At 41.4% G+C, this 26,143-nt stretch overlaps 1 protein-coding gene across 1 annotated transcript in view; it reads left to right on the top strand.

Annotated features, from left to right (window-relative positions):
* The window catches only part of ETV6 (ETS variant transcription factor 6), a 1,357,390-nt gene that overhangs the window by 1,216,676 nt on the left and 114,571 nt on the right, over window positions 1-26,143 (top strand). Inside the window, exon 5 of the mRNA XM_044088174.1 lies at window positions 25,834-26,143. This exon is cut by the window's right edge and continues 239 nt beyond it. Coding sequence (XP_043944109.1) covers window positions 25,834-26,143 — 310 coding nt within the window. The remainder of the gene's footprint in view (window positions 1-25,833) is intronic.

The raw sequence follows: 26,143 nt of genomic DNA, 5'->3' as shown, positions 1-26,143 counted from the left end.
CCTATGCTAGGCAAGGATGCCTGGTTGGTAACTCTAGACTTAAAAGAGGCTTACCTGCATATCCCAATCAAGGAATCTTGCAGAAGATACCTCCGCTTCAAAGCAGGCTATTTGCATTACCAGTTCTCTGCACTGCCCTTTGGCTTATCTACTGTGTCCAGGGTTTTCACAAAGTGCCTGGCACCAGTAATTGCATTTTGCAGGCAAAGAAATATTCACATTTATCCATACCTGAACGATTGTCTAATTCAGGCAGAAAACAAGGACACTCTTCTAAAACATCTGGCCTTTGTAAAAAGACTTCTAACTTGTCTAGGGTACACCATAAATGAAAAGAAATCACAACTGGTACCCTCTCAAATAATTACATTCCTGGGTGCAAGCTTGAATACAACTGCCCAGATGACTTACCTTATGCCAGAAAAACAAATTCAATTGATGACTTACTTCAAACAGGTGGCCACAAAAATCCAGCTATCTGCAAGACAAATTCTGCAGGCCTTGGGGTTCATGACCATTTGCATTCTAATAATTCCATATGCAAGACTGCTTATGAGGAAACTTGAATGGTACCTAAAAAGCTTATGGAGTCAACATTGTCACAGCCTGGAAACAATGATTCCTATCATTCCTTGCCTGCAGCTAGAGTTCCTATGGTGGGCAGAGGCCTGCCACCAAAACAAGGGACTGTCATTCATTCCACCCTTTGCCGCCCAAACCCTGACTACAGATGCATCAGATTATGCTTGGGGGGTGCATCTGGCAGGGAGATGCATTCAGGACCAATGGAGCCCAAATCAAATGCACCTACATGTCAACCAGAAAGAGATGCTAGCTGTGCAGAATGCTCTGACAGCCTTCAAGGACTACCTTCATCCAGGAAAACTACTGACAGACAGACAACACCACAGTCATGTGGTACATAAACAAGCAGGGGGGTACCCATTCCTACCGCCTTTGCAGACTAGCTATGGCATTGTGGAACATGGCCTTGATTTATCAAATACATCTACAAGCTCAATTCCTGCCAGGAAAGCAAAATACTCTGGCAGACGAACTAAGCAGAAATCTTATGGACCCACACGAATGAAAACTGGATCCACAAATCTTTTGCATGTTGACAAGCAAATGGGGGAGCCCAGACATAGATCTTTTTGCCTCACCCCAAAACTATCAGTTGGACAAATTCTGCACAAGAATTCATCACAAAAAAGCTTGGAAAGTGGATGCTCTATCCTTCAGCTGGAAAAACCTGTCAGTCTATGCCTTTCCCCCTCTGCCTCTGCCCTCGAAGGTCTTACTAAAAGTCAGACAAGAAAAAACAAAAATGATTCTGATTACTCCAGATTGGCCTCGCCAACACTGGTACCCGCTCCTACGCAATATGTCTCACCTTCCTCCGTGGTACCTGCCTCAGACACCTTACCTACTGTTAGGGTTGCCACCTTTTCAAATGCCCAAAGTGGGACATTTTTGGTACAAACATCAGATTTTGCAGGCCAAAACATACCCACGGCCAGTACTAAGGACAGAACTTCACTTTTTTGCATAAATAAAAGCTTATTCTTGTAGCATTTTAGTTGCTTATTCTGTTTCTTATAACACTTAGGTGTTTCAGATACAGAATAACTGTTTTATGCCACTATTACATAAAATATAGGAAATAATTTTGTCCTAAAATCTCAGGACACTTGCCATTTTTACAACTTTTTTGCAGGACGCAACTCCCCAAAGAGGGACTGTCCCTCGCAAAGTGGGACAGGTGGTAACCCTGCCTACTGTCTCGGCAGAACTATCAAATTCTGCACACTCAGCTCCAAACTCTGAATCTTGCAGCGTGGCTAATCAACTAATTTCACCAGTTACATCTCTCAGCAAAACTGTGATGGATGTCATTTTTGAGGCTAGAAGGCCTAGTACTAGAAAATCTTATGCTGACAATTGGAAAAGATTCTGTGCCTGGAACCAAGCGCAAGGAATAAGCACAGCAATGCCCAATATTCCTCAGATTCTGCAATATTTAACTGAGATGCTTCACAAGGGCCTATCTTTTTCTTCCATAAAAATCCATGCCTCTGCCATTTCGGCTCATTACAACGCAGAGCCTCCCCTCTTTTCTCATCCTGTGGTAAAGCAGTACTTCAGAGGGGCCAAAAATTTAAGACCTCCCAGGAGAGCACCTACTCCTGCATGGGATCTCAATTTTGTTTTGGAAAAACTCACTCTACCTCCTTTTGAGCCAGCTGCTTCTGCAGACCTAAAATTTCTCTCTTGGTAAACAGCTTTTCTTTTAGCAGTCACTTCAGCTAGAAGGATTTCAGAACTACAGGCTCTTATGGCAGTGGAGCCTTTTATTATTTTTTACCCGGACAGGGTGGCTCTCAGGATCAATCCATCCTTTATGCCTAAAGTGTGGTATCTAGTGTGGCCCTTAATTAGACCATTCATCTGCCAACTTTCTTCCCAAATCCGCAGAACAAGGGTGAGTGGATTCTGCATTCATTGGATGTACACAGACAACTAAGATTCTACTTAAACAGGACAAAATCTCTAAGAAAATCTGAACAATTACTGGTGGCATTTGCTGCAGGGGCAGAGGTAAAGGCTATTTCAAAGCAGACTATTTCAAAATGGATAAGCCATTGTATTAATTTCTGCTACATGCACCATGGTAAACCTGTCCCCAAGGGGATCAGATCTCATTCCACCAGGGCTGCATCTACTTCTGCAGCCTTTCTCAGAGGGGTTCCTACCAGAGACATTCTAGAAGCTGCTACCTGGAGCTCAGATCATACGTTCACCAAACATTACCGTCTACCTCTCTTCTCTAAATTCAGAGCAGGCTTTGCCACTGCTGTCCTGCAGGGCCTTATAGCTGCTCCTAATGCTGTATAAACACATCCTCCCAACCATAGCTTTGGGATTCTACCCAAATGTAATGACTGCAACAGTGAAACACGAAGAACATAGTACAGTTGCGTACACTTACCATAAATGTAGATGTTCGAGTGTATTCACTGTTGCAGTCCTGGTTACCCTCCCTCCAGCCCCCTGTTTTTTCTCTAACTATACCTCTCATTTCTGTTACTATCTTTAAAAGCCTTGTTGGTGTATTTGCTTTTGCATGGAGGTATATGTTTTGTGTTTTTCATTCTACGTATTTATATATTTAGCTCCCCATTTGGGGGGGCACCTGACATCTGGGGCAAGAACAACTGATGTAATGGCGTCGGCTGCATGTTTTATACACCTGACGTCATGGAAGAAGGGACAGCAACCGACACAGGACCCAAGACTTTGTTAATCTGGCCGACTGATGGCAACCTGCCAGCAGATTACCCAAATATAATGACTGCAGCAGTGAATACACTCGAACATCTACATTTATGGTAAGTGTACACAACTGTACTGTCTTCCTGGACATAGTCCACAAATGGGGTATCCCTCAGACAGACTTATTTGCCTTCACTCACAACAAACAGTTCATGCTGTTTTGCACCAGGATCTCTTGTTTCCAGGCCTGGAGGTGGACACCATGTCTTTTTATTGTGAGGGGAAGTTCCTGTATGCCTTCGTTCCACTTCCCCCTAATCCCAAAGACTCTGCTTAAGAGCCATAGAGACAGACCTAAAATCTTGCTGTAACTCCCCTTAGGCTCCTGCAGTATTGGTTCAACCTTCTTCATCATCTCGCTAAGGGTCATCATCACAAGTTTACCCCCACAATGTAGACTTGATCACACAGAAAAACGCTTCTCTGCTTCACCCTAACTTGCTAGTTCTCAACCTGACAGTGGGTATAAGAGGATTATAATTCTTTTCAGACATCAGTTTTCTGAGAATGTACTCCAGGATCTTCCAGAAGTGGGAGAACCTACCACTAGGAGTTCTTATATTTTCAAATCAAAAAGAGTTTCTATCTGGTGTCACAAAAACAGAGAATCCCTTAAAGACAGGGATTCCTACTACACTTTCATACTTGTTTGAATTCTTAAAAGCTGGTTTAGCGTATTCCTCAGTCACACACTTTTGTCTGCCATGAGGTAAAGCAGTTTCTCAGGGGTGTCCTTCATTTGAACCCACCTAGGAGGGCTACCTCCACTCTTGGGACCTTAATTTTGTCTTGGAAAAGTTTACTCAACCACCTTGTGAACCAGCGGATTCTGCACTACTTGGATGGGCACAAACAACTTAGATTCTATTTGGATGAGACCAAAGTTATTAGGAAGACAGATCAGCTGTTTCTTTCCATGAAATCAAGTTGGGTAATCCCATCTCCAAGCAAACAAATGGATTTCTAAGTCCATACCTTTTCCTTATTCCCATCTTAGTAAGTCTTTGTCCTCTCCGGTTAAAGCCCATTTCACTAAAGCAGTTTCTGCCTCTGGAGCTTTTTACAAAGAAATTGATTCCAGGACTATTTCAGAGAACAACTGGTCATCTGTGCACACTTTCATGAAACACTACAAGGTTGATGCTGTCTCTGTAGATCTAAATTTAGAGCCTCTTTTGCTAGATCTGTGTTATCGTGATTGTTTGATTGTGCCTCTCTTCCTGCGTCATCAACCCTTTCTAATTGATAAGCTTTGGGAATTGCCCAACCATATTGGAATACTGCAACACTTATCTAAGGAAGGACATAATACAGTTGTGTAAGAACCTACCATAAACAGTAGGTGTCCTAATGATTACTATTGCAGTATTGCTTTTCAGCCTCCTTCCCCCTTTTCTTGTTGGCTGTCATGGACTGAGGAAGAACATTTCCATGCTCTCATCATCTTATCTGACCTTAATTCTTTTGATATTTCTTTTTGTATGTAAGTACTGGGTTAGCTGCCCTTGTGGGTCATTTTAAACCCAGCCAGTTTCCCATTTTATGCTTGAATTAATCTATCCTATTTTCTTCGGTTATCTCAAGGTCTCCTGGCTTAGATTGTCTAAAGATCTTGCATTCATATGTCTGCTTATGTACCCTTATGCCTGTGGCTTGGGTCATACATTCCACATACGGTCATATGAAAGATATTTTTTTCTTTCATACCTTGACAAGACATCAGGTTACCTCAACAAGATAACCCAACAGTATTGGAATTGTGCAACAGTGATTGCTATGACATCCACTGTTTTGCACAACTGTACTTTCTGTAGGGCATGCTATGACTGCCTCCTCCTTTTTTGAAAGGGCAGCAAACTGCTTTATTAGTTTTCCTGTGGATAGTGATTAGTACTGGAGCAGTGGTGTTTACAATAAACATAGTGCAGCTCTAACAGTGCAACACTGTAAAAGTAGAAACTGAAATAGAAGCAGTGTAAGTTCTCTCTGTATTCCCTGGGAGTAGCACTTTTTTGTTTAACCAGGATGTGGAAGAGGACCTGGAGGATCCAATGTCTTGCCTGTTTGAGAAGAAGGGAAGCTTAACCTATTTCTCTCACCATCTCTCGCTCATGCCATTTTTCCCATGCTTAGCCCTTTGCTAGATGAAAAAAGTCACTACCGGAACTTTGACCATTCATCCCAGTCTAACTCTTCTAGGTTTTTACAAGGTTCTATCCCTTTGTTGAACTGGGTACCTTAGGGCTAATTAGGCTGAGGACCACTGGGATATCTCATACCCCCATCACAGGCACACTTGTTAGTGGTCATCTTACCAAAAAAGGAATAGAAATGGCATGACCTGCTTTTACTTTTTAGTTAAGGGACAAAGTTCACTTCTGCTTTGGGGATGTCTGAAAACTGTGAAAGTCAAGTCCAGAAGGGTGGACATCTGCATGCATCCAATTCCCCCATAGATATTGAGTACTGCTGTAGCAATGATCCTTCTGGTTGAACATCTGCTATTATAGCGAGCATACTTGCTCAGCTTTTCTATCCATTAGATTAATGCTATCCTCCTCTATGTTGAACAAATGACAGGGCAGTTCATACCCCACACGCATGTGCGTGCACACACACACACACACGAGCACACATGTGCGTATACACACACATATTAAGTTAGCAACATCATATTTTATTGGTGTAGGCAGATGTATTTTAAAGACATTATAGAATGACTATACAACTTTTTGAATCAGTTTATTGTCCCAAGTAAGTAGTCATCCATAACGTGCCCCCACAGTACATTGCACATGCCTAGACATTCACTCAGATGTTTTAAGGGCAGCCCAGCAAACCTCACATTTTCTCCCATTTTTGTTTGGGCTGTTGTGGTACTATGCAGTATAACTAACTTGTCTTTTATTTCCTTATTGTCATGGTTCATGAAGTGACCTGCCTGATTCATTGGGATTATAGAGCTTAGCTAACCATATTCTCAGCTTGACATGTGAGCACCATTTGTGTGTCAGTGGAGAAGGATTTGCATATTCTGCTGCAGCTTTTTTGGGAAGGAAAGAAACATATTCCTCGTGTTTTACAGGAAAAAAGTAATCAAATAAACTTTTCATTTCAGTGTCTAAATAAAGCCAGATATGTCTTTCTGACTCCTCTGTTCTACTGCCTTGCTTGCTTTCTGACACAGCAGTAGTTAGTTGCCGAATGAGAGAGGGGTCTAGAGAATTCCTTGATTATGCACCATTTCTGGAGTTAGTTTTAGTGTGGAATTTCAGTGAGTGGCATTTTGAAATATTCTTCCCATTTTGGTGTGCACAGTATGCATATCTGTGCCCCAAATACAGAGCTTTTTGTTCTCACTGTTATTTCAGCAACAAAACTCATCAAGCAGTAGCTCATCCAGTTTCAGCTGTCACACCTACCAGCATTTTAATTACTGAAAGCCATGTTGTTGAGCAGTCATATCCTCAGCAGCGATGCTTTCTCTCAAACTACCCATCCTCCCATCCATCCAGAAGAAATTCTCCTAGTAGGCTGCTCAGAGCTGGACAAATGCTGGAATGCTCCTTCAGTAATGAGCCTGACGGCTGATACATCAGACAAGGTCGGGGGGCGGGGCACACATTGATTTCAGAGTTCTTAGTTATTGGACCTCTGTACAGAGGAAGTTGCACATCAACATCAAGGAAATGCTTTCTGTAATCCTAGCTCTCAAATCATTCAGCTTTGTATGATAACCAAGGGTTTTGCTTTTGACCATGTAAAGCACCTTGGTTATGAGCTATGTGAAAAAACAAGGGGTCATCCACTTATATCCCTCTGCTGTTTAGTGAGGCAAGGTTGGATATATATGAGACTCAGGACAACCTACATACCAACAGAACTCAGCAGCACAGTACACAACCTCAGCAGAGTGTTATCCAACAATCACAACTAGCTTCTAAGCATCTAAACAGGCCACCTTCAAAAGGCTAAAAAAAACTGGGGTGATGGAGTATCTGGCAACTGGCTTACTGACTATGAAGTCTGGTTCCTTATTGCACTCAAACCTCTAACACGTCAGACTTGCATGGATGATCTGATATGCTTAAAGTATAGGAGGAGGCTAGGAAATCTAATTCAAGGAAGTAATTTCTAGCAAAGCCGGGAAGAGTCTCCATTTGGTGGAACAAGAAAGATGAAAACTCCAGTAAAGCAGGGCTGCTTGTGGGGCTTTCTGACCTCTGGCATTTCTTTACAGCAGGGCTAACATAATCTTCAAGCAAGGTACAAATTTCAGCTTTCTCTGCATGTCTACCCCTGATGAGCCATTTGCAGGTAAAGCAGTTCTTTAAAGGTGCCCTGCATCTCTGTCCACCAAAGAAGGCTAACCCCAAACTTGGGACCTCAGATTTGTGATTGTGAAACAAACAGACCCATTCAACCCAGAAGCCTCTGTTCTACTAACATATTAATCCTGGAAAACAGCTGTTCTAGTTAGCATTGCCTCAGTTAGCTGGTTGTCTTAACTGCAGGCCCTCATGTAGCCTTTCTTTTGCAGCATTCCACAGGAATAGGATAAGTCATAGAACGAACATGTCTTTCATGTCAAAAGGGGTTTTAGAGATATCCATGAGTCAAGTTATTCAGTGCTAGTCTTCATACAAGACAGTGACTAAAGAGAACAGGATTTTGTGCTAATGTATGTCTTCAGACTACCCTGGTACAGGAGCGGCCTTAGGTCAACTGGTGCCCTAGGCAAAAGGGCTCCACGGCACCCCCCCACCACACCACCCAGTGCCCTATCCTGATCTATTTACACCAGATAAATACCGGAAAAGTGCCCCTGCTAGAGCGGCACCCTAGGCGGCCGCCTAGTTGGCCTATGCCTAAGGCCGGCTATGCCCTGGTATATGGTACTACATTGACAGAACCAGGGCTTACAGGTAAGTGGATGCACAGAGTCCTCTCTAGGCACAAAACTGTCAGTGGAAATAAGGAACTACAAACGTAAAGAAACACCGACAGTACCACAGCTAGGAGATTTATTTAAGTAGAACAGTACAAACAGTACACAGGTTAGCGCTTTCAGGGATCAACCTCTTCATCAGACAACTGTTAAAATTCCACACTTCCTTAAATACTTGAAACAGTCACATGATGATGATGCAGGCAATTACCCTAATCACTGTTAATTAAAGAGAAACACAGTTGCCAATGCAGAATAAAAAAATATAAATGGCGCATGCATTAGCACATGTACTCATTGGTATCAAGTCAGATGTATTTTATATATATATTTTTTATAGATATATTTTATATATTTTTCTATGCATGTTTTAACAGAATTATTAGCTTGGATAAGGAATGTGTGATATATGATATTCTTATTGCATTATTTAGTTTTATATTTTTTATTCTGCATTGGCAACTGTGTTTCTCTTTAATTAACAGTGATTAGGGTAATTGCCTGCATCATCATGTGACTGTTTCAAGTATTTAAGGAAGTGTGGAATTTTAACAGTGCCTTTTTTAGGCAAGGTTCAAAGGACAAAACCACTACCATAACAGATACAAGCATGCAAAATCTGAAGGTAATGCTACTCAATGCTAGAAGTTTAAACCTCAAAATGCACTCTCTTGAGGCACTCCTAAAAATGGAGAACATTGATGTCTGTGCAATAACTGAGACCTGGTTCAAGACTGCAGCGAGCAGCCCTGCAGTACCAGGCTACAACTCGTGCCACACGTTTCGGCCACCAAACCAAAACTGAAACACTAAAGGTGGAGGAGTGTCCATATTCACCAAGAATATTCACACTTCCAGGCTAGATGCCCAACACAATGCATCTAAAATTCTCCAGGTGCAACTAACACTAGGTAAGACTACAATCCAAACTGTAGCTTGCTACAGATCCCCCACCATGCCCCAAGATTCTCACTACACCTTTCTAAACATACTGGAAAATATTAAGATACAATCAAACACCCTAATACTAGGGGCTTTCAACTACCCTGCCATTAACTGGGAAAACTACTCGGGTACCAACACCTTTTCCCAACGGTTCTTGGAATTAATAAATTCCAATGCCCTGGATCAACTAATCTGTTGTCCCACCAGAGGCTCCAATATCCTAGACCTGGTCATTAGCAACATGAGAGATAGATGCTCCACACCAGTGGTCAACACCTCATTGGTCAGGTCTGACCATAAGCAAATCACCCTTGACATCCACATCCCACCCCCATTCCCAGTAAGTAAACCTCTGTAAAACCTTCTCCAAAGCCAACTTCATGCTACTTCAGTCAGAAGTGACCAACTTCATGGCACCCATGCAGATGGGAGCTGAACGTTCGACTGCTGAATCCTACACTAAGGCACTGTACGAGCACATCCACTCATGCATGAATCATGCCATCCCAAATAGAACCAAGACACTCCAAAAAAAAGGAAACCAATCTGGTGGTCCCCTGCCATAAACAAACTGTACAACAGAAGGAAGAAACTATTGCAGAAAAGAGGAAAATCCCAGGATGCAATAAACTCCCTTACCAGCCTCAGTAAGAAGCTGAGATCCCTCATAAAATCCTCCAAGGCTAGTTATGAAAACAAATTTGCCAAAGATTCCAAAGACAACCAGAAGGCATTCTATACTTATGTCAAGAATGCTCTGAGCTACAACAGAATGGCATTAAATATACTGATCCCAAGGATATTGCCAATATCCTGACAGATTGATTTAGTGCCAACTTCACCCCCCTCTCACCCCCTGAAGGGCCCATCTCAATACCAAAAGATTGCCAAATTCCGGTAATCACGGCGACACAGGTAGAAACCGCACTCTCCAAAGCTAAGAATACAGCATCCATGGGACCAGATGACATCCCGGGCTGTGTACTACATGAACTACAAAATGAACTGTGTCATATTTAATCATAGCCTCACCTCAGGCTTCATGCCCACTGAGTGGCGCACAGCTACAGTTATCCCACTCCACAAAGGGGGGATCCACCTTGGATCCCGGGAACTACCATCCCGTCAGTCTGACGAGCCTGATTTGCAAGGGCATGGAACGCATTATCATGGAACTTATAAACAAAGACATTGGCAACCTTCAAACACTGGACTCCATCCAGTTTGGGTTCGGGAAGGGCCAATCTTGTCTCCTGAACCTGATTGACTTCTTCGAATCAGTCTTCAGAGCTGTGGACGAGGGTAAGGTGGTCCACACAGCCTATCTGGACCTTGCCAAGGCCTTCAACACCATCCCCCACTCTGGAATCATAGATTAACTTACTTAGGTGGGTATAAATCCCTACATCACTCGATGGGTTGCCAACTGGCTTACTGACAGAACCCAGACTGTAAAAGTAGCAGACTCCAACTCCAGCTCCAGACAAGTGGAGTTCCTCATGGTTCAATCCTGGGACCGCTCTTGTTTTGCATCTACTTCTCTGAAGTACAGGCCAACACTAAGGGACTCTGGCTAACAAAGTTCACAGATGACTGCAAACTGGGAGCCATTATTGAATCCCCAAATGATGTGGATATTTCTACAAAAGGGCCTTACATAAACAGATGCTTGGTGCCAGAGCCATGGGCTCAAGCTTAATGCCAAGAAATATGTAGTTATCCCCTTTGGGAAAAAAACATGTACCCATGAATACCACATAGGTGGTAGTACACTAAACACCGAAAGTGTGATGAGAGACTTGGGGACACAGGTGGACAGTGGTCTCACCTTTGATAACCACATCACCACAACAGTCAGGAAATCCTTCTATGTGCCACACCTCATCACTAAGGGCTTTTCCTCCAGAAAAAAGGAGGTCATTGTCCCACTGTACTCATCCCTCATTAGACCCGTTATATAATACAACGTCCCATTTGGTATGTACCTCACAAGACATCTGCAACAGCTGGAAAGGCCGCAGAAATACCTCACTAAAAGAATCACAGGCCTAAAGCAGATACCCTATGCTGACCTTCTAAAAAAACTCCAGCTATACTCTGTGGCATATCGTCTACTCAGAGGCGATCTCTGCTTAGCATACAAGGCCATGTCAAACCCTGAGCTGTTGGACATGCTCCACTTAAAGAAATCCCAAAACCTCAGAGCCACACACTCCAGGGATCTAAACCTTGTCATCACAATGAACAAAACAGGCTGGAGGGATAGATTCCACTCTGGAATAGACTACCCATGCATGTCAAGCAGAGGGCTTCCTTGGCTCTCTTCAAAAGGAACCTTGACGATTGGATGGGAGATAGGAAATTCACCCCGTAGATCACGTCAGTCGTCCTGCTAGGCAAGGGTCCAGGGAAGTAAATATTGTGTGAAGAAATATCCGGGGAATTGTTTGGCTAGACTTGTATAGGCCCTAGGGCCGATAGCCTAGTACCAACCTATGAAGCTATAATGCTAAAAATGTTCAGTACCTTGGGGAGACATGGGTAATACACATCGCTTATGCAAGGGTTGTATTTTCAAGAAAAGTAGTGTACTGTCTTAGAATTTATTTTCCAGGCATACTTTGTCCTTTCCATATCCAATTTGCTAGGTTCCTTCAAAACATTAATGTCAGTAATTATACAAAAGTGGTTACAGTGGTTGTACTTCACACAAATAGCACTCATCAAAAGAACTGCTGTGTTGCTGTCATGATTTAGTTTGGTTGTATTAGTTTTTGTAACTTGAATTTTTCTCATGTTCACTGTACTAAAGCATTCTGTGCAGCCTGAGCATGTTTGGAGAAGACTCAAACAGGAAACGAACAATGAACTCTGTATCTGGAAGTAGAAGGTTTTCTTCATTTCAGTATGCCATAAAGGACACAAGGGAGTCTGAGAGAATCACAGAAATTGTTTGTAAATAACTGTTATGTGCAACTGGACGGCTCATTTCTCCATTTGTTTTTCATGCAGAATTTTGCGGCATACCAAAACAAAGGAATATAAATGGTTTTCTGCCAGACTGATTCTCTATGTTCTTGCAAACCTTTGATTCTTCTGTTTACAACTTGCCTAATGTCAAGTCAGCACAACATACTCTGGTTTGTATGCATTTAGTGAACATTCCTGCTTAATGTTTCTGCAAGTTTCTGTGTTTACTTGCAAATCATATGAGTTCTGTAAATATTTCACTTACATATGTGTGTGACAGTTCAGGTATCTTATGACTGTGAAGCATACTTCTCAGCCATCCTTTCTAAGTGGGTCACTGATTACAAAGGAAAGTCTTTGTTTGACTTCACCTTTCACAATAATTCTTGCTCATACAAAATGAAATAATTATTCACTTGACAGGTCCATCTACTCCCGTCACCACTGTGGGAAGCACTGGCAAGATACATACAGTGGAATGTCTGTATTTGCACCATTTAATGTCATAATTCTGTTTCAGAAAAATGCCAACAGTATTCATTTGGCTTTCTTTGCTAATGTGCAAGCAAAGTAATATGGATGCAATGAAATTCAAATGGTCTTTATATCACAGATATAATTATTGCTTTGGCTCACTGCCTTCTGGGTTTCAAGGATACAGAAAAAAAGAGTTATATGTAGCTGAACTTATGGTACTTTCCAGAAGGTTAAAGTTAGGTAACTAAACTTTGTCAGTAAAGTATCAGAATAAATGAGTGAAACTCAGATATAAAGATAATGTCCATTAATAAAGGAAATTTGAAATCATGAAAACATTATGTTTTATAATAAATGCTTAATAATTCATTGCTGGTGCCATGTGGTTGTAAAATGTCATTAACAGCAATGAACCAGACCTTTTTCTTCAGGAAGATTTGGGACACACAGATGTACTGTTCTGGACTACAGCTCTAATTCATAATAAAAAAAAAATCTTAACAAATTGAGGTCTTGTGAGCAAACGTTTAAGTAATGCTGAATTGTAGGCCTGCTCCCCAAACCATTTTTTGCATCTTACATGTTCCCAAACTATTATTTTAATTATGCGATTTAGATTGAACTGGCCTAGATGGTGTTTATTTTATTACAACATATAGCACATTCATAGAAAGGGTAAGTAGAATTCTAAGACAACACTGGCATGTAGTCCTTAGTGAACTTGTTCCATGCCATGTGTTTTCTTTTCTAAAGACAGATTACAAGAACTCTCCAAGCCTGATGTTCCTTTTAAGCCATCCAGTCTGGAGGATACTGTCCCTTGTAAAGATTGTTCTGTATATCACTACAGAGGTAAAACTTTCAGTGTGCAGACTTTTACCTCTAAGACCCACCAAGCCTGCTATACAGTTTTCACATACACAGTGTCATTGAAGCACCCTCGGTTGTGGCTGTATTCTTACCGAGAATAATGATCAAGTCCTCTTCAAAAGTGTTGATTGTGCCCCTCAACAGCCTGTGCCCCGGAGAGGCTTTGGCACAAGAACCACACCCATGCACCCAAAGAGAAAGGGACTCTTTCAGTGAATGATCAGTCCATTTGCATCAGCGCTTTATACTGCCTTGGTTTGTTCCTGAAAGGTTATCAGCATCCCCTGTAGGTGTCTTGCTGTTGACCCACTGCTTGTGATTCAGTGTTACAGTGGCAGTGGTCAGGATGTAAACTGTTGTTGAATCATAAAGGCATAGAGTAGGAATAAATGACAAGAGTAGAGAAGATGAATGGGATTTGTTGAAATTTGCACTGAAAAGTGTTGTACATAACAGTTATTTACAATTTCTGTGATTATCTCAGACTCCCATGTGTCCTTTATGGCATACTGAAATGAAGAAAACCTTCTACTTCCAGATCCAGAGTTCATTGTTAGTTCCTTGTTTGAGTCTTCTCCAAATATGCACAGCCTGTACTGAATGCTTTAGTACAGTGAAGCAAAACTCAAGTTACAAAAAGTAATCCAAACAAACTGAATCGTGACAGCAACACAGAGGTTATTTTAGCGAGTGCCATTTGTGTGAAGTATAGTCAATGTAACCACTTTCAGTGATAATGGACTTTGCACTTTTTCCCACTGCTGTGCTACCATGGAGTTGATATATATATATATATATATATATATATATATATATATATATATATATATATATGTGTTTGTGTTTAGAAGGTGGGACATTGTCCTCCTATATAGGAAGGGGTGCAGGATAAGCGAAAAAGTTTGTCATCTGATCCGACTTCAACCTTGGATCCTAAATTAAGAAAGAAAGACTCCTCAGATTCAACTTCACTTTCGGATCCAAAACCTAAAATGGTCAAAGATACGTCAGATCAGAGAGCTTCAGATCCGACACAGAAAGCATCAGACTCGACACCTGACATTCTCTGTCTGCCAAGAGCCAGATACTCTCCATCAGTGGACCTAGTCCCCTCTAGGGTCCCTTCTACTTTTTTAAGAAAGACATAAGTCACCATCAATAGTTTCCACTCACTCTTCTAGCAGCCTTATGGAAGAAGACATGAAGAGGTTAGTGAGAAAGATTCTCTTGGTTCAAAGCATGTCAAGCATCCTCTGAGTCAGGAAATCCGACCTTCTACTACACCCCCTTTGCAAGTTCTTCCTTCAACTCCCGCTCTTGGTCTTGGAGTTTTCAGATCCAAGGCTTCCAGGTCCATCAGCATCAGATCCGAGAATTGCTTTATCCTCAGATCCAAAGCTAGCTCTGAACTCTTCAGTTCTATTAGATCCAGAGAGCTCTTGGAGCTGGGGTTGCATTGTCAGGTCTGTGGATGTCAGAGTTTTCAGAGCACTCTCTGCATGTCTGAGCCTCAACACAGGTTAGTTTGGCTCCAACTTTGGCCTTAGGGAGTTCTCCTCTGAGCAGGAGGAGACTACATTCTGAAGGCTTGCCCTTATGGATCCAGGGTCCTCTTCTCTGCGAGGGTCTGCCTTTGAGGCCATGGAGAGAGCCTTGTCTGCTTCCATGAGAAACATGGTTCCCTTCCGTTTGAATCCTCAGTTTGCAGGTTTGCCATCTCTTCATCTAGAGTCTCATCTGTTCTCTCCACAGGGATAGCTGGTACCGAAACCCCAGGCTTCCCAGAAGGGTGTTCCCACATCTTCTGATACCTTCCCAGGGCATCCCAGTAAGGAGGGAGGTCCCTAAGAAGAGAACGTGCAAGAGGGAACACAGACTTCTCTGAGGAGTCAGTCACAGGAGATACAGACTTTGATGAAGGTGAAGGGTCCCCATGGTCACCTCCTAAAGATGTCCAGTTTGGAGACATCCTTGAAATCCTGACACAGAGAGGTGGCTGGAAGTCCCAACAACTCTTCGTCTGAGGTGTCTGTATTCCTGGAGGCGTTCTACCTCCTGGGTGACTCTGCCCACCGATGACCTCATAGATTTGATCTCTCAGTGGGCATGGATGGCCGGATATTGAGCCCGTTCCTCCAGAGATGGGATAAAATTTTGACAGCACCAGAGGACAGGCAGTTTTGGACAAAAGGTATGCCTGCAGATGCCATGGTTGTGGCTGTAGCACAAAAAAAGGAACTCTCTGAAGAAAGTTCCATTGTGTATCCACTGGAGGAGTCTCAGGCAATGGACAGGTTTAGGAAGCATGTCTGTGCTTCAGTGACCTTCACCTTAAGGTCTCTGAAATATTTTGCACATTTCAGAAGGTTACAGAAAGACTTAATTAAGGAACTATCTGATACCTTTCCAGGATCTGTTTCTGATGAGGTACAGGCATCTGTTACCTCTCAGTTGCCTACCCTGTAATCGATAGCTAGTTCCTCATAAGGCTAATTTTGCATGCAGCTGAAGGAACCTCAAAGGCAGGCGGTTCCAGAGTTTCTATAAGGAGGCATGCCTAGATGCACTTACGTGATTTTGTGGAGCCCTTCAAGTCTTCATTTGTCAGTGCTCCCCTTTGACGGAACATCTTTGTTTGGTCCCACAGTTAAGAACATTTTATCCAGGTGTGAAAAGGACAGAAAGACCCTGTCTGCCGTGGGCATACATTGTTCCATGCCTCAAAGATCCCTCTCCAGGAATCAACGCGGCACTGGAAAAATGTAGTTCAAGAAGTCCCAGGGTCCTTTCCAGGATATACATGGAGGAGGGTCCCCCAGGAGTAGAGGGGGGAACTCCAATGGTAGATGCTGCCCTCACAGCAGAGGTGGCCCACAAAACCAAGGGTCCAGCAATTCCTTTTTGGATAGACCCTTTGAGCACTTCTGAAAGGAGGAACAGTTGTTCCCCTCTGGAGGCAATCGAGGGTCATTTATCCCTGCGCAAGAGAGCCTGGTTAGAGATAACAGCAGATACATGGGTGCAGATGATAGTTTCCAGAGGTTATGTAATACTCTTTTCCTTTTCACCTCCAACCGCAAGAAAAATCCCCAATGCTCCACCCAGTCAGATGGAGCAAGCAGCACTTCAAATACAGAAGTTGTTAGAAAAAAAGAGTCATCCAAGAGGTCCTGCTAGACCAGACAGAATCCAGAACTTACTCAAGATTCTCTTTAGTACCAAATTAAACAGGGGACTGGAGACCAATCTTGGATCTCAGCAACTTGAACAAATCAGAATTGCATACCAAGTTTCGGATGGTCACGGTTCAGTTCATGCTCCCATGTCTGGGAAAAGATTTTTGGATGTGCTTGATAGACCTTCAGGATGTGTACTATCATATAGAGATGAACAGGTGATCAGGAAGGTACTTGCGCTTCCAGCTGGGAGCCAGTCATTACCCATTCAGAGCTCTGCCATTTGCTGTCACCACAGCCTCCAGGGTGTTCACCAAATGCATGGCAGAAGTAGCATCTCATTTGAGACTGCAAGGATTTCGGGTGTTTATGTATTTAGATGACTGGCTCATTACCACCTTGACCAGGCATGAAGTAATAGAGGAAGAGGTCATGTTCTTCAGACATGCTCTCGTCTAGGCATAGCCATAAACTACGAAAAGTCTCATTTGGAACATACTCAGAATTTGGAATTTATAGGAGCACTATTCAATACAAAGTCAGTGATGGCCTCAATGCTTCATAGGTGGTTACTAGGCTATTGACCTGAAGGTATTTATAAACATAGCCATGTGTACCCAATATAATGCTAGAGAAACCCAATATAAAGGATCTTGCCTACACTCGAAATCTTATCAGTGGCGAAAATTTACGGTTTTCCATTCAGTCATCCAGGCTGTGCTTAAACAAGGTCATAGAGGGGCTCTGTTTGATGTGAATTGGTAGCCTATACCAGAGGAGTGGCAACCTCTGAGAGACGCATCTGTTTCTCCAGTAGGTCTGTTTATGTTGCATCTGTTTCTCCAGTATGTCTGTTTATGTTGCAGACCAGGTTAAGATTCCTGGAGTGGGTGAACCTTGTCCTATTTGACTTATGGATGTGCAACATTTCCTTTAGGTTTGGATCCGAGATTCCTCTGTAGTTCAGGCACAAGTCTCCTCTAAGTAGTCTGTACCCTGCTGATTACATTGACAGTGACTTCAGTCTGTCAATTTATGACGTGCTGGAGACCCTGAATTTTCTTGGTTATAAATCTCTGAGGTCTTTGAAGTTGCTGCAGGTGCCTGATAAGGTACGTACCAAAGGGGAGTATTTACTTAGTTTATTGGCATGATGATTGGGCTCCTCTAAGAGTGCAGACCTTAAGCACACAGGTCAGGAAGATAGTCAACAGCACCAACATTTCAGCCCTCGCAGTCCTTCAGGCTGTAGGATCAATGGAAGTGGACATAACTTTAGTACCTTTAACAAGATTTTACATGAGGATTCTGCAGTGGATGCTAAAAATGCAATGCTCAATATTTTATCAACGTATGTCAACCCTGATGCATATTACTCAGATTTGCAAGAGAGATCTCAGGTGGTGGATTCAATCAGATCAGATTCTACAAGGGTGTCCATTCATTCCCTCCTCAGCCCAAGGCCATACTGAGCATGGACGTTTCCCAGTTGGGGGAAATGGTCCAAGGCACTTGGTACCCTGAAGAGGCTAGTTTGCATATCAGTGTCATACAGATGAGCAGTCCTCTTAGCATTGCAGGCCTTTCAAGAAGCTCTCCCCTTGGGGACAATTGTAATTCAAGCGGACAACATGTCAGTAGTTTGGTACACCAACAAACAAGGAGGGAGCAGATCTTATGAGAAGAACTCAACATGTGGTAAAGGGCAATTTCATCCAACAGCTTTCTCATAGCAACACATATTTCGGGGAACCCAATATGATAGCAGACAAGCTGAGCAGATGCATTCTTCTACTTCACGAATGGTCTCTCAACAAGAATGTGGCAAAGATGATTTTTTCAGTGGGGCCAGCCTTGCTGCCATCTTTTCGCTTCTCCCTTAAACAACAAATTCAGAAGCAACTTTGCTCTGATCCCCTGACAGGGGGAGTCACCGAGAGATGCTCTACGTCATGATAGGCCCCCTGGCCTGCTTTATGCCAATCCACCAATCCTATTAATTTCCAAGTTCCTGCAGAAAGGTGCCATGATGAAGAGCAAAGTTACCCTTATTGCACCTTTTTGGCCTCTACAGATTAGATTCCCCTTCCTTTGACCTCACTTACTCCACCCACCGTGGATTCTGGCTCCATCTCCAGACCTCCTGTCACACCTGACAAGCATGATCCATCCAGACATATCAAGCCTCAAGCTGACAAGCCTGGCTTCTCCAATTCCATTAGTAGCCAAACAACCTATGCTGACCTCCCAGTCTGTCAGATACTCTTGTCTTCCCATTGACCATCTACACCTGAACTGTACTTCAATAAATGGAAAAGATTTGCTTACTGGGCCTGCCAAAGTAAGGCTGATCCCTTTTCAGGTCCTTTGCATAGTATTCTTGAATTTTTAGCCGTACGTTTTAAAGAAGGCGCGAGCTCATCCGCAGTGAAGATGCACTAGTGACGATATAAAATTTTCACGTAGGATTTGAAGGTGCTTCTGTTGCCTCCCATAGGCTATGTAAAGCCTTTTTGTAAGGTACTCTTCTTCTTAGGCCTCCCTTTAGGGACCCTACACCCCCATGGGACCTTAATCTGGTACTGCAGCAACTTACTCATCCCCCCCTTTGAACCTGCAGCTAAAGGTGACCTCAAGTATCTTTCCTGGAAAACTATTTTTCTAGTAGCCATTATTTCTGCCAGAAAAATTTCAGAGATTTAGGCTTTATCTTCAAAACCACCTTATTCGATCTTTCACAAAGACAGGCTCACTTTACAAACTAACTCTACCTTTCTCCCTAAAGTTGTTTCAGAGACTAATATTGATCAATCTATTAACTTGCCAGTATTCTTCCCCAGATTTTCTAACAAAGGTGAGTGCACTTTACATTTATTGGATGTTCACAGGCAACTACATTTTTACCTGCACAGAACAGAAAATATTAGGAAAACTAATCAGTTATTTGTTTCTTTTTCCTGACATAAAACCGATGCCAAAATCACTCGAGCCAGATGACTGAAGGATTGTATTTATTTTACATACAACAAATTGGGCATTACCTTATCAAAACCATTATGATTTCATTCCACTAGACCCATGGCTACTTCATCAGTCTCCCAGCACAGAGCTTCCATGGATGACATTTGTGTGGCAGCAACTTGGGCTACTACCCATACCTTTGTTACTCATTACAAATTGGCCATGGTCTCCAGTGGCAGAACATCATTTGGTTCAACGGTACTCAAGAATATCCGTGCTTGAGTCCACCCAGGGATTTAGGTAGCTGTAGAGACTCTGTCCCATAAGTTGAGGAAAGAATGAAAATTGACATCATCAGATAAAGACGTTATGTACTGGCCATAATGTTCCATCTGTGTTATCCATTTTCATTCTTCCTCAACTCCCCGCCCTAAAAATTCCTGGAATAGGGAGTGTTTTTAAGTATGACAATTCCTTGGTAAATAGCTCCAGATATAGTCTCCTCTGTCTGTAACTACAATATGTCTTTCTGCTGTTATTAGCAAACAAGATCTGAGGTACTTGGGGTTGGTGCATTGTGGGTAAGGGAAGAGCTAGAGAGATTTTTGGTTACCACAAGCTTTTGCAACATCCAAGCTGGATCCAAAGCCATGAGTTCCCATGAGTTGAGGAAGAATGAACATGGACAACACAGATGGAATGTTATGGTGAGTACATAACTTCTTTTTTCATTGTATCCCAATCCCTATCTATATTATCTAAACAAATTTCAATCTTCCATAATAATTCCCAAATAATTTCTAATACCCATTCCTTAGTATCCTCTCTCTTTAACAGATAGATGGGGAAGTGCTAGTGTCTAATTTTATTTCAATATCCTGCATTTTCATATTAGTTATTATTGGCATGTGATCTGAAATAGTTATTGAATACTTATCAGAACTTTCAAATAAATGCACATGTTCTCAAGAAGTATAATTTCTGTCTAGCCTAGCCCAGTTTTTGGACCTTGGGGAATAATATGTAAATTCTCTCTGAGCACCTACTACTGAATTCACATCTTCCATACCAAATATTTTCATTTTTTTATATTTTCCCTTCTAGCCCCCCCATACATCTTTACCATTGCAAATCAAATGCTAGTCCCCACCTAAAAGTAATGATTGATTATTTCCCAGAATTTTCTTAAACTCCATTATAGCAGTTTTAGGTGGAATGTAAATGCATGACAGTGTAATCCTCTTTACTTGCCAGAAGACACACCCAGAAGAGTGTGGAAACAGTGGCTAAATTTAATTTCTTTTTCTCAACAATTACAAAATAAGAAAATCATTCTGAGACTTCTAAATAAATTGGAATGTAACATAATATATGGATCCTGCAGTGCCACGCAAGATGGTACTGCTTCACCCAGGCTTCTGAAAGCAAATTAGGACTATAGATGTTAATGTCATTCACAGTCATGAATAAGGAGCAGCTAGCACAAATCAAAGTCACACAATATAATTCTTTTCCATCACACCAATATATAGAGAGTAGAAAAAAAACTTCGTACACACCATTTCCACTGTTCAAACACCCTTCAGGATGTCATCACAGTGAACAGGAAGAGAGCTCATTCCTCCAATAAGATGTTCTGGATGGCAAACATCACTTCCACAATCAAAATGCCATCCAACAACGGCTCCTGTGTATTTTATCAAAAAACACACACACACACATACATTCAAGGGCTGAAAATAACTGAAGATAATGTTAAGAGTCCAACCAATATGCTGAATGAATTTTATATACCTTCTTTGTTTTAATAAACTTCTTAGTAAGCTTGTATGGCACTGTTCCACATAAAGCTGTAGAGTAAACAACAGCTCATCCAGTGGTTTCCAGTAACACTGTCCATATACTTATAAACTGTCAGTTGTCGATGAAAAAATATATCACCAAGTGTGGCCCACTTGCAGTTGTTCAGCATTTTATGTTGGACAAACTTCACGTTCATTGAAACTCAGGATTTCTGAACATCTTAATGACATTAGATGTGCCAGAGGATCCAGCGCTTTATAGAAACATACCTTACAGCACAAAACTGCAATGGTTCATTTTGTTATTATTGATAAGATTGTGTTAAACAGGGATAATAAAGAAGGCTGGCACACCATGTTAAATAATAAAGAGAAAGGTTGGATTGTTAGGCTGGGAGCCGTTTTTTCTCCTGGACTTAATACGAATTTGTAAGAGGTATGTATTTAAGTCTTGTAACATTGTTTGTTGGTATTGCAGCACTGATGGTGTTATTTATTAACTATCTATTCACCATAGTATGAGGAGTGCTGGCTCGTGTGTTGGTGTATATTAATTGTTTTTTCTGCCATGCACCGGGCCTTACTTGCATGAATTGTCAGTGGTTAACTGGAGTCATAGCATAGAATATTTGAGGGGACCCATGTATGGGATAAAGCATTTAGGAGTTGTCTGTGTCTGTTAGTTTTAATGGGGGCAGTATGGAGGTAAATTTTCTGTTTCCCTTCCATAGATCCAAGTTGTGCTTGCGTATGGACAGGAATGAATATGATTTTATGTGGATGGGAAGTCTGCTCCAGGGTAGCAGTATCTTCTGCAAGATGTACCTATTCCTCCAAGTTGATGTTGCAGAAGAGGTTTAGATCCCTAGATTGAGTATTTGTGGTGACATTTGACTGATGTGCAGTAAATCCATCAGTACTGGGATGGAGCATGTTTTGTATGCTAGATACAGGTCACATCTTAGCAGTCTGTAGGATACCAAGTATAGTGACAGGTCTTTGAGTGGTCCATGTAGAACATGTTGTTTAGGCCTTGTATCCTTTTTGTAAGGTATATCTGTGGGCATTTCAGTTGTTGCATGTGTCCAGACAGATACATGCCAAAAGGGCATTATACTCAATGATTGGCCTAATGTGGGCTGAGTAAAGGGAGGCAATGACATCCCTAGGGCTAAACACAGTCCCTTTGTTTATAAGCTGTGCAATATAGAAAGACTTTCTCCCAACAGTGGACACTTGTTGGTCAAAAGTTAGGTCACTGTCAGGGTAAGTTCCCAAATCCCAAACAACTGCATCAGCTCTTAGGGGCATATTATCAGTGTGGTAGATTCTTGGGGTAGATGACTTCTCAAAGGATACAGTAATGCATTTTTTGACATTTAGTTTCAATCCATGATTTTAGCAGCAGTTATTTATTTGGGGCAAACCATCCAGTAGGATGGCTAATTCATTTAGGGATAAAATTATTGCTCCTATCTTAAAGTCATCTGCAAACGTAGTCAGCCAGCACTGTTTGATATTGGCTTTTACTTCAGAAAAGTAGATGCCAAACAGGAGAGATCCCAGCACATAATCCTAGGGGACTACACTGGTGATTAGTCTCTGTGAAGTAACTTCCCCTATTTTGATTTCTCACGTCCCATCTGTTAGCCTATTGGCAATCCAGTGAGTAACAGTTTTTTTTTTTAGCTTTTCTACTACTCCTGAGCAGGGAATTATATCAAAATGTTTGTCCAAGTTGAAGTATGTGGTGTATACTTTATCGCCTTTATCCATTGCTTTGTTAACCTTTTCAAAAAATTCCATCAGGATGAGTAAGCATTACCTGGCCTTGATGAATCCAGACTGAGATGGTCCAGATTTTGGAGATTCCCTATGTCCTGACTGATTAGTTCCAAGTAAGTATTTCAGTGGCTTTGCATATGAGGCTGGTCAGACTTATAGGTCTGCAATTGCCTGGGTCTGTGGAAGGTCCTCCCTGATGGAGGGGAATGACTAGCTAGGGACAAAACTAGTATGGAGAATGAGATTGAACAGTGTTGTTAGGAGTGTGTTTCATGCTATTTAAGATGTCCAGAGATACTGTCAGAACCCCTCAATGCAGTACTTTTAGCTTTTGATAGCACTTTTAGGTTGAGAAATCCTTTTTTTTCCATATCCTGTCAACATCACTGGTTGAATATATCCATCTCCTATAATCAAGGCTTGTAATGTCATTATAAAGTATAATGACGGAGATCTCCATAACCAGGAATAGGTTTGTAGTTTAAATCAAATGGTGTTGCACTGTTGTGAATCAAATGCTTAACTAACAAGAAGGCATGGAGAACCATTGAAGGGTTCAAAAAGAGGTTTCTTTAAGCATGTGTTTATGTTTAGATATTCTGTGGCCCAGAATATTACTAAATGTGTATGCAGAAATAGTAGGATCAGAAAATTATTTAAATGCAAAGAAAATGCTGGAGTGGAGTTGTTAGTAATCCAGGCACTAACTTTACTAGTCAGTTTTTTTTTTCTTGGAATCAAGAAGATGCACATAAATGGGCATACCAAACACAAGCCTACTCTAAAGTGAGTTTGAAGATGTTGAGAAGATGAGTTTCTGATGAGTGAGAGCAGTCTGAAAAGAATGTGTCATGGTGATGCTGGTGTGTGTGTTTACAGCCAGAAGGGTAAAAAAGTAGAAGGGAAAACCTATTTCAACTGCTATTTTGTGTGCAATTTAGTTAAAAACGTAATATGGATCCATTATTTCCCTATCAAGTATAAAGAAGTCAAAATTGATTAGTAGCATCTCTCAGTAACCTTATGTTTGCACATATGATTTCTAGATGTATAATTAGAGTTTCATTAAAAAAAAGTATTTTAACCTGAGCCTCTTTGGTTTACAGAATTTTAGTTTCCTTTCAGTATAATTTGATTTTTCTGAAATATATTAATTCGGTTTTCAAATTACTGTTTATTCGTTATGGTCAGTTATTTGGTAGGATGATTTGATAGGTTACATTTTGATGCTATACCCTTAGCATATCTCCATTTGCCTGTCATTAGCAGTAAGAGAAATTCACTTTAGGGGTGGCACTGGTTTATACAGTTCAATACTAAATATGTACAATATGAGCATAAATAAGGATAGTAACACTTATTGTGTATATTGTAAAATAGTTATTAGTGTGTGGTTTTAGATCGGTATATATGTTAGGATTGTAGTTGAGCTTTGGTAAGATCTCTACATTTATTTAGCACTTCAGTTAAAATATTGTGTAATCACACTGTATTTCATATAATTCAGTAAATCGTATAAATAAAATTCATAGAACTGCATGAACATATTAGCATTAGAAAGGTTTATTGATAGAATTGCACTAATAAACTTTGTGTTGCAGAAATTTGTTAGGGGAGTTGCAGTCATGTACCTATATTACAGAACATCACTGCTAAGGGTAGCACAAGTATTGTTAGGAAAGTGTAGTAGGCTTTGTTAAGATTTTGAGATGAGTGATGCTGTTTAGCACAGTAGTGCAGAGGTTAGTGTTTCTACCTCAAAGTTCTTGGTTGCCACTTCAATTCACAGCTGTGTGGAGTCCTCATACCCTCACTCTGTTTGTGTGGGCTTTCACCAGATGCTCAAGCTTCTTTGCACATCCCCAGAGACGTGATTCTGGTCGTTTGGCAATTCTCATGCTGCTTATAAGTGTGTGTTTGTGTGTCTGTGTGTGTTAATCACACAGTCGACATTTATCCTGTCCACAATTAGTTTTTCATTGCATTGTACTGGCTGAGTACTAACATAGGTCTGGCTCTCCAATACCCGAATTGTTTGATAAAGTGGGTGATCAGAAAGTAAGTGAATAACTGAATGAAGGTATGAGAGAGATATGTACATCTGAGGGGAGTTGAACCTAGCTTTCTGCTTTATCTTGCAGGAGGTTTGCATGTGTACTTATAGCTACTTTGTAATGTTTTTGGCTGTGCACATTTGTGAAGTTTTCACTGGTTACATGTGTACATTATGCCACCTCTTTCAGTAACACTATATTCTGAAATAAATTAAGATCCTAATGATACTTTTTTTTTTTTTTTTTGCTTTTGTGACCCTTGTGATATAATAATGATAATGACTGCATCCTTAAATCAGACAATTTTGAAAAAGTACTTCCAGACACCATCAAGAGGAAAAACACTGCAAATCCAGTTGGACAATAATATTTAAAAACAAGTTCATTCTCTAACATCCAAAGCTGAGTGAGCAACCTAATGAAGTCATTCACAGAAATATATATTTGCAGCTTATTATTATTGATTATAAATGCCACAGCTAATGTTAAGTTTTGCCTTTTTTTCCTGCTAGATTTGGTTCAGAGAACTTCAAGGCCTGCAGCAGATATCCTCCATAATCCTCCCAGCATTGAACTACTTCATCGGTCTCGATCACCGGTCACAACCAATAACCGACTATCACCTGAGTCTGACCATCGATCCTTGAGATCTCCATTGGATAGTACTCCTCGTCACTTGTCACCTGCTGACAGGAATCATGGGATAAGGCCTCAACAAGAGAATAACAACCATCCCTCTGAGGAGACTTATCGACTGTCTGTATCTCCTGTTGAGAATAATCACTGCCCTCAGCCTCCTTCAGAAGTACTCCATAGACCATC

The sequence above is a fragment of the Protopterus annectens genome, chromosome 11.part0, assembly GCF_019279795.1.
Source record: "Protopterus annectens isolate FY-2018-M chromosome 11.part0, PAN1.0, whole genome shotgun sequence".
Classification (NCBI taxonomy): Eukaryota; Metazoa; Chordata; order Ceratodontiformes; family Protopteridae; genus Protopterus; species Protopterus annectens.
The sequence above is the reverse complement of the archived record's forward strand: the minus strand, read 5'-3'. Positions and strand labels throughout refer to the sequence as shown.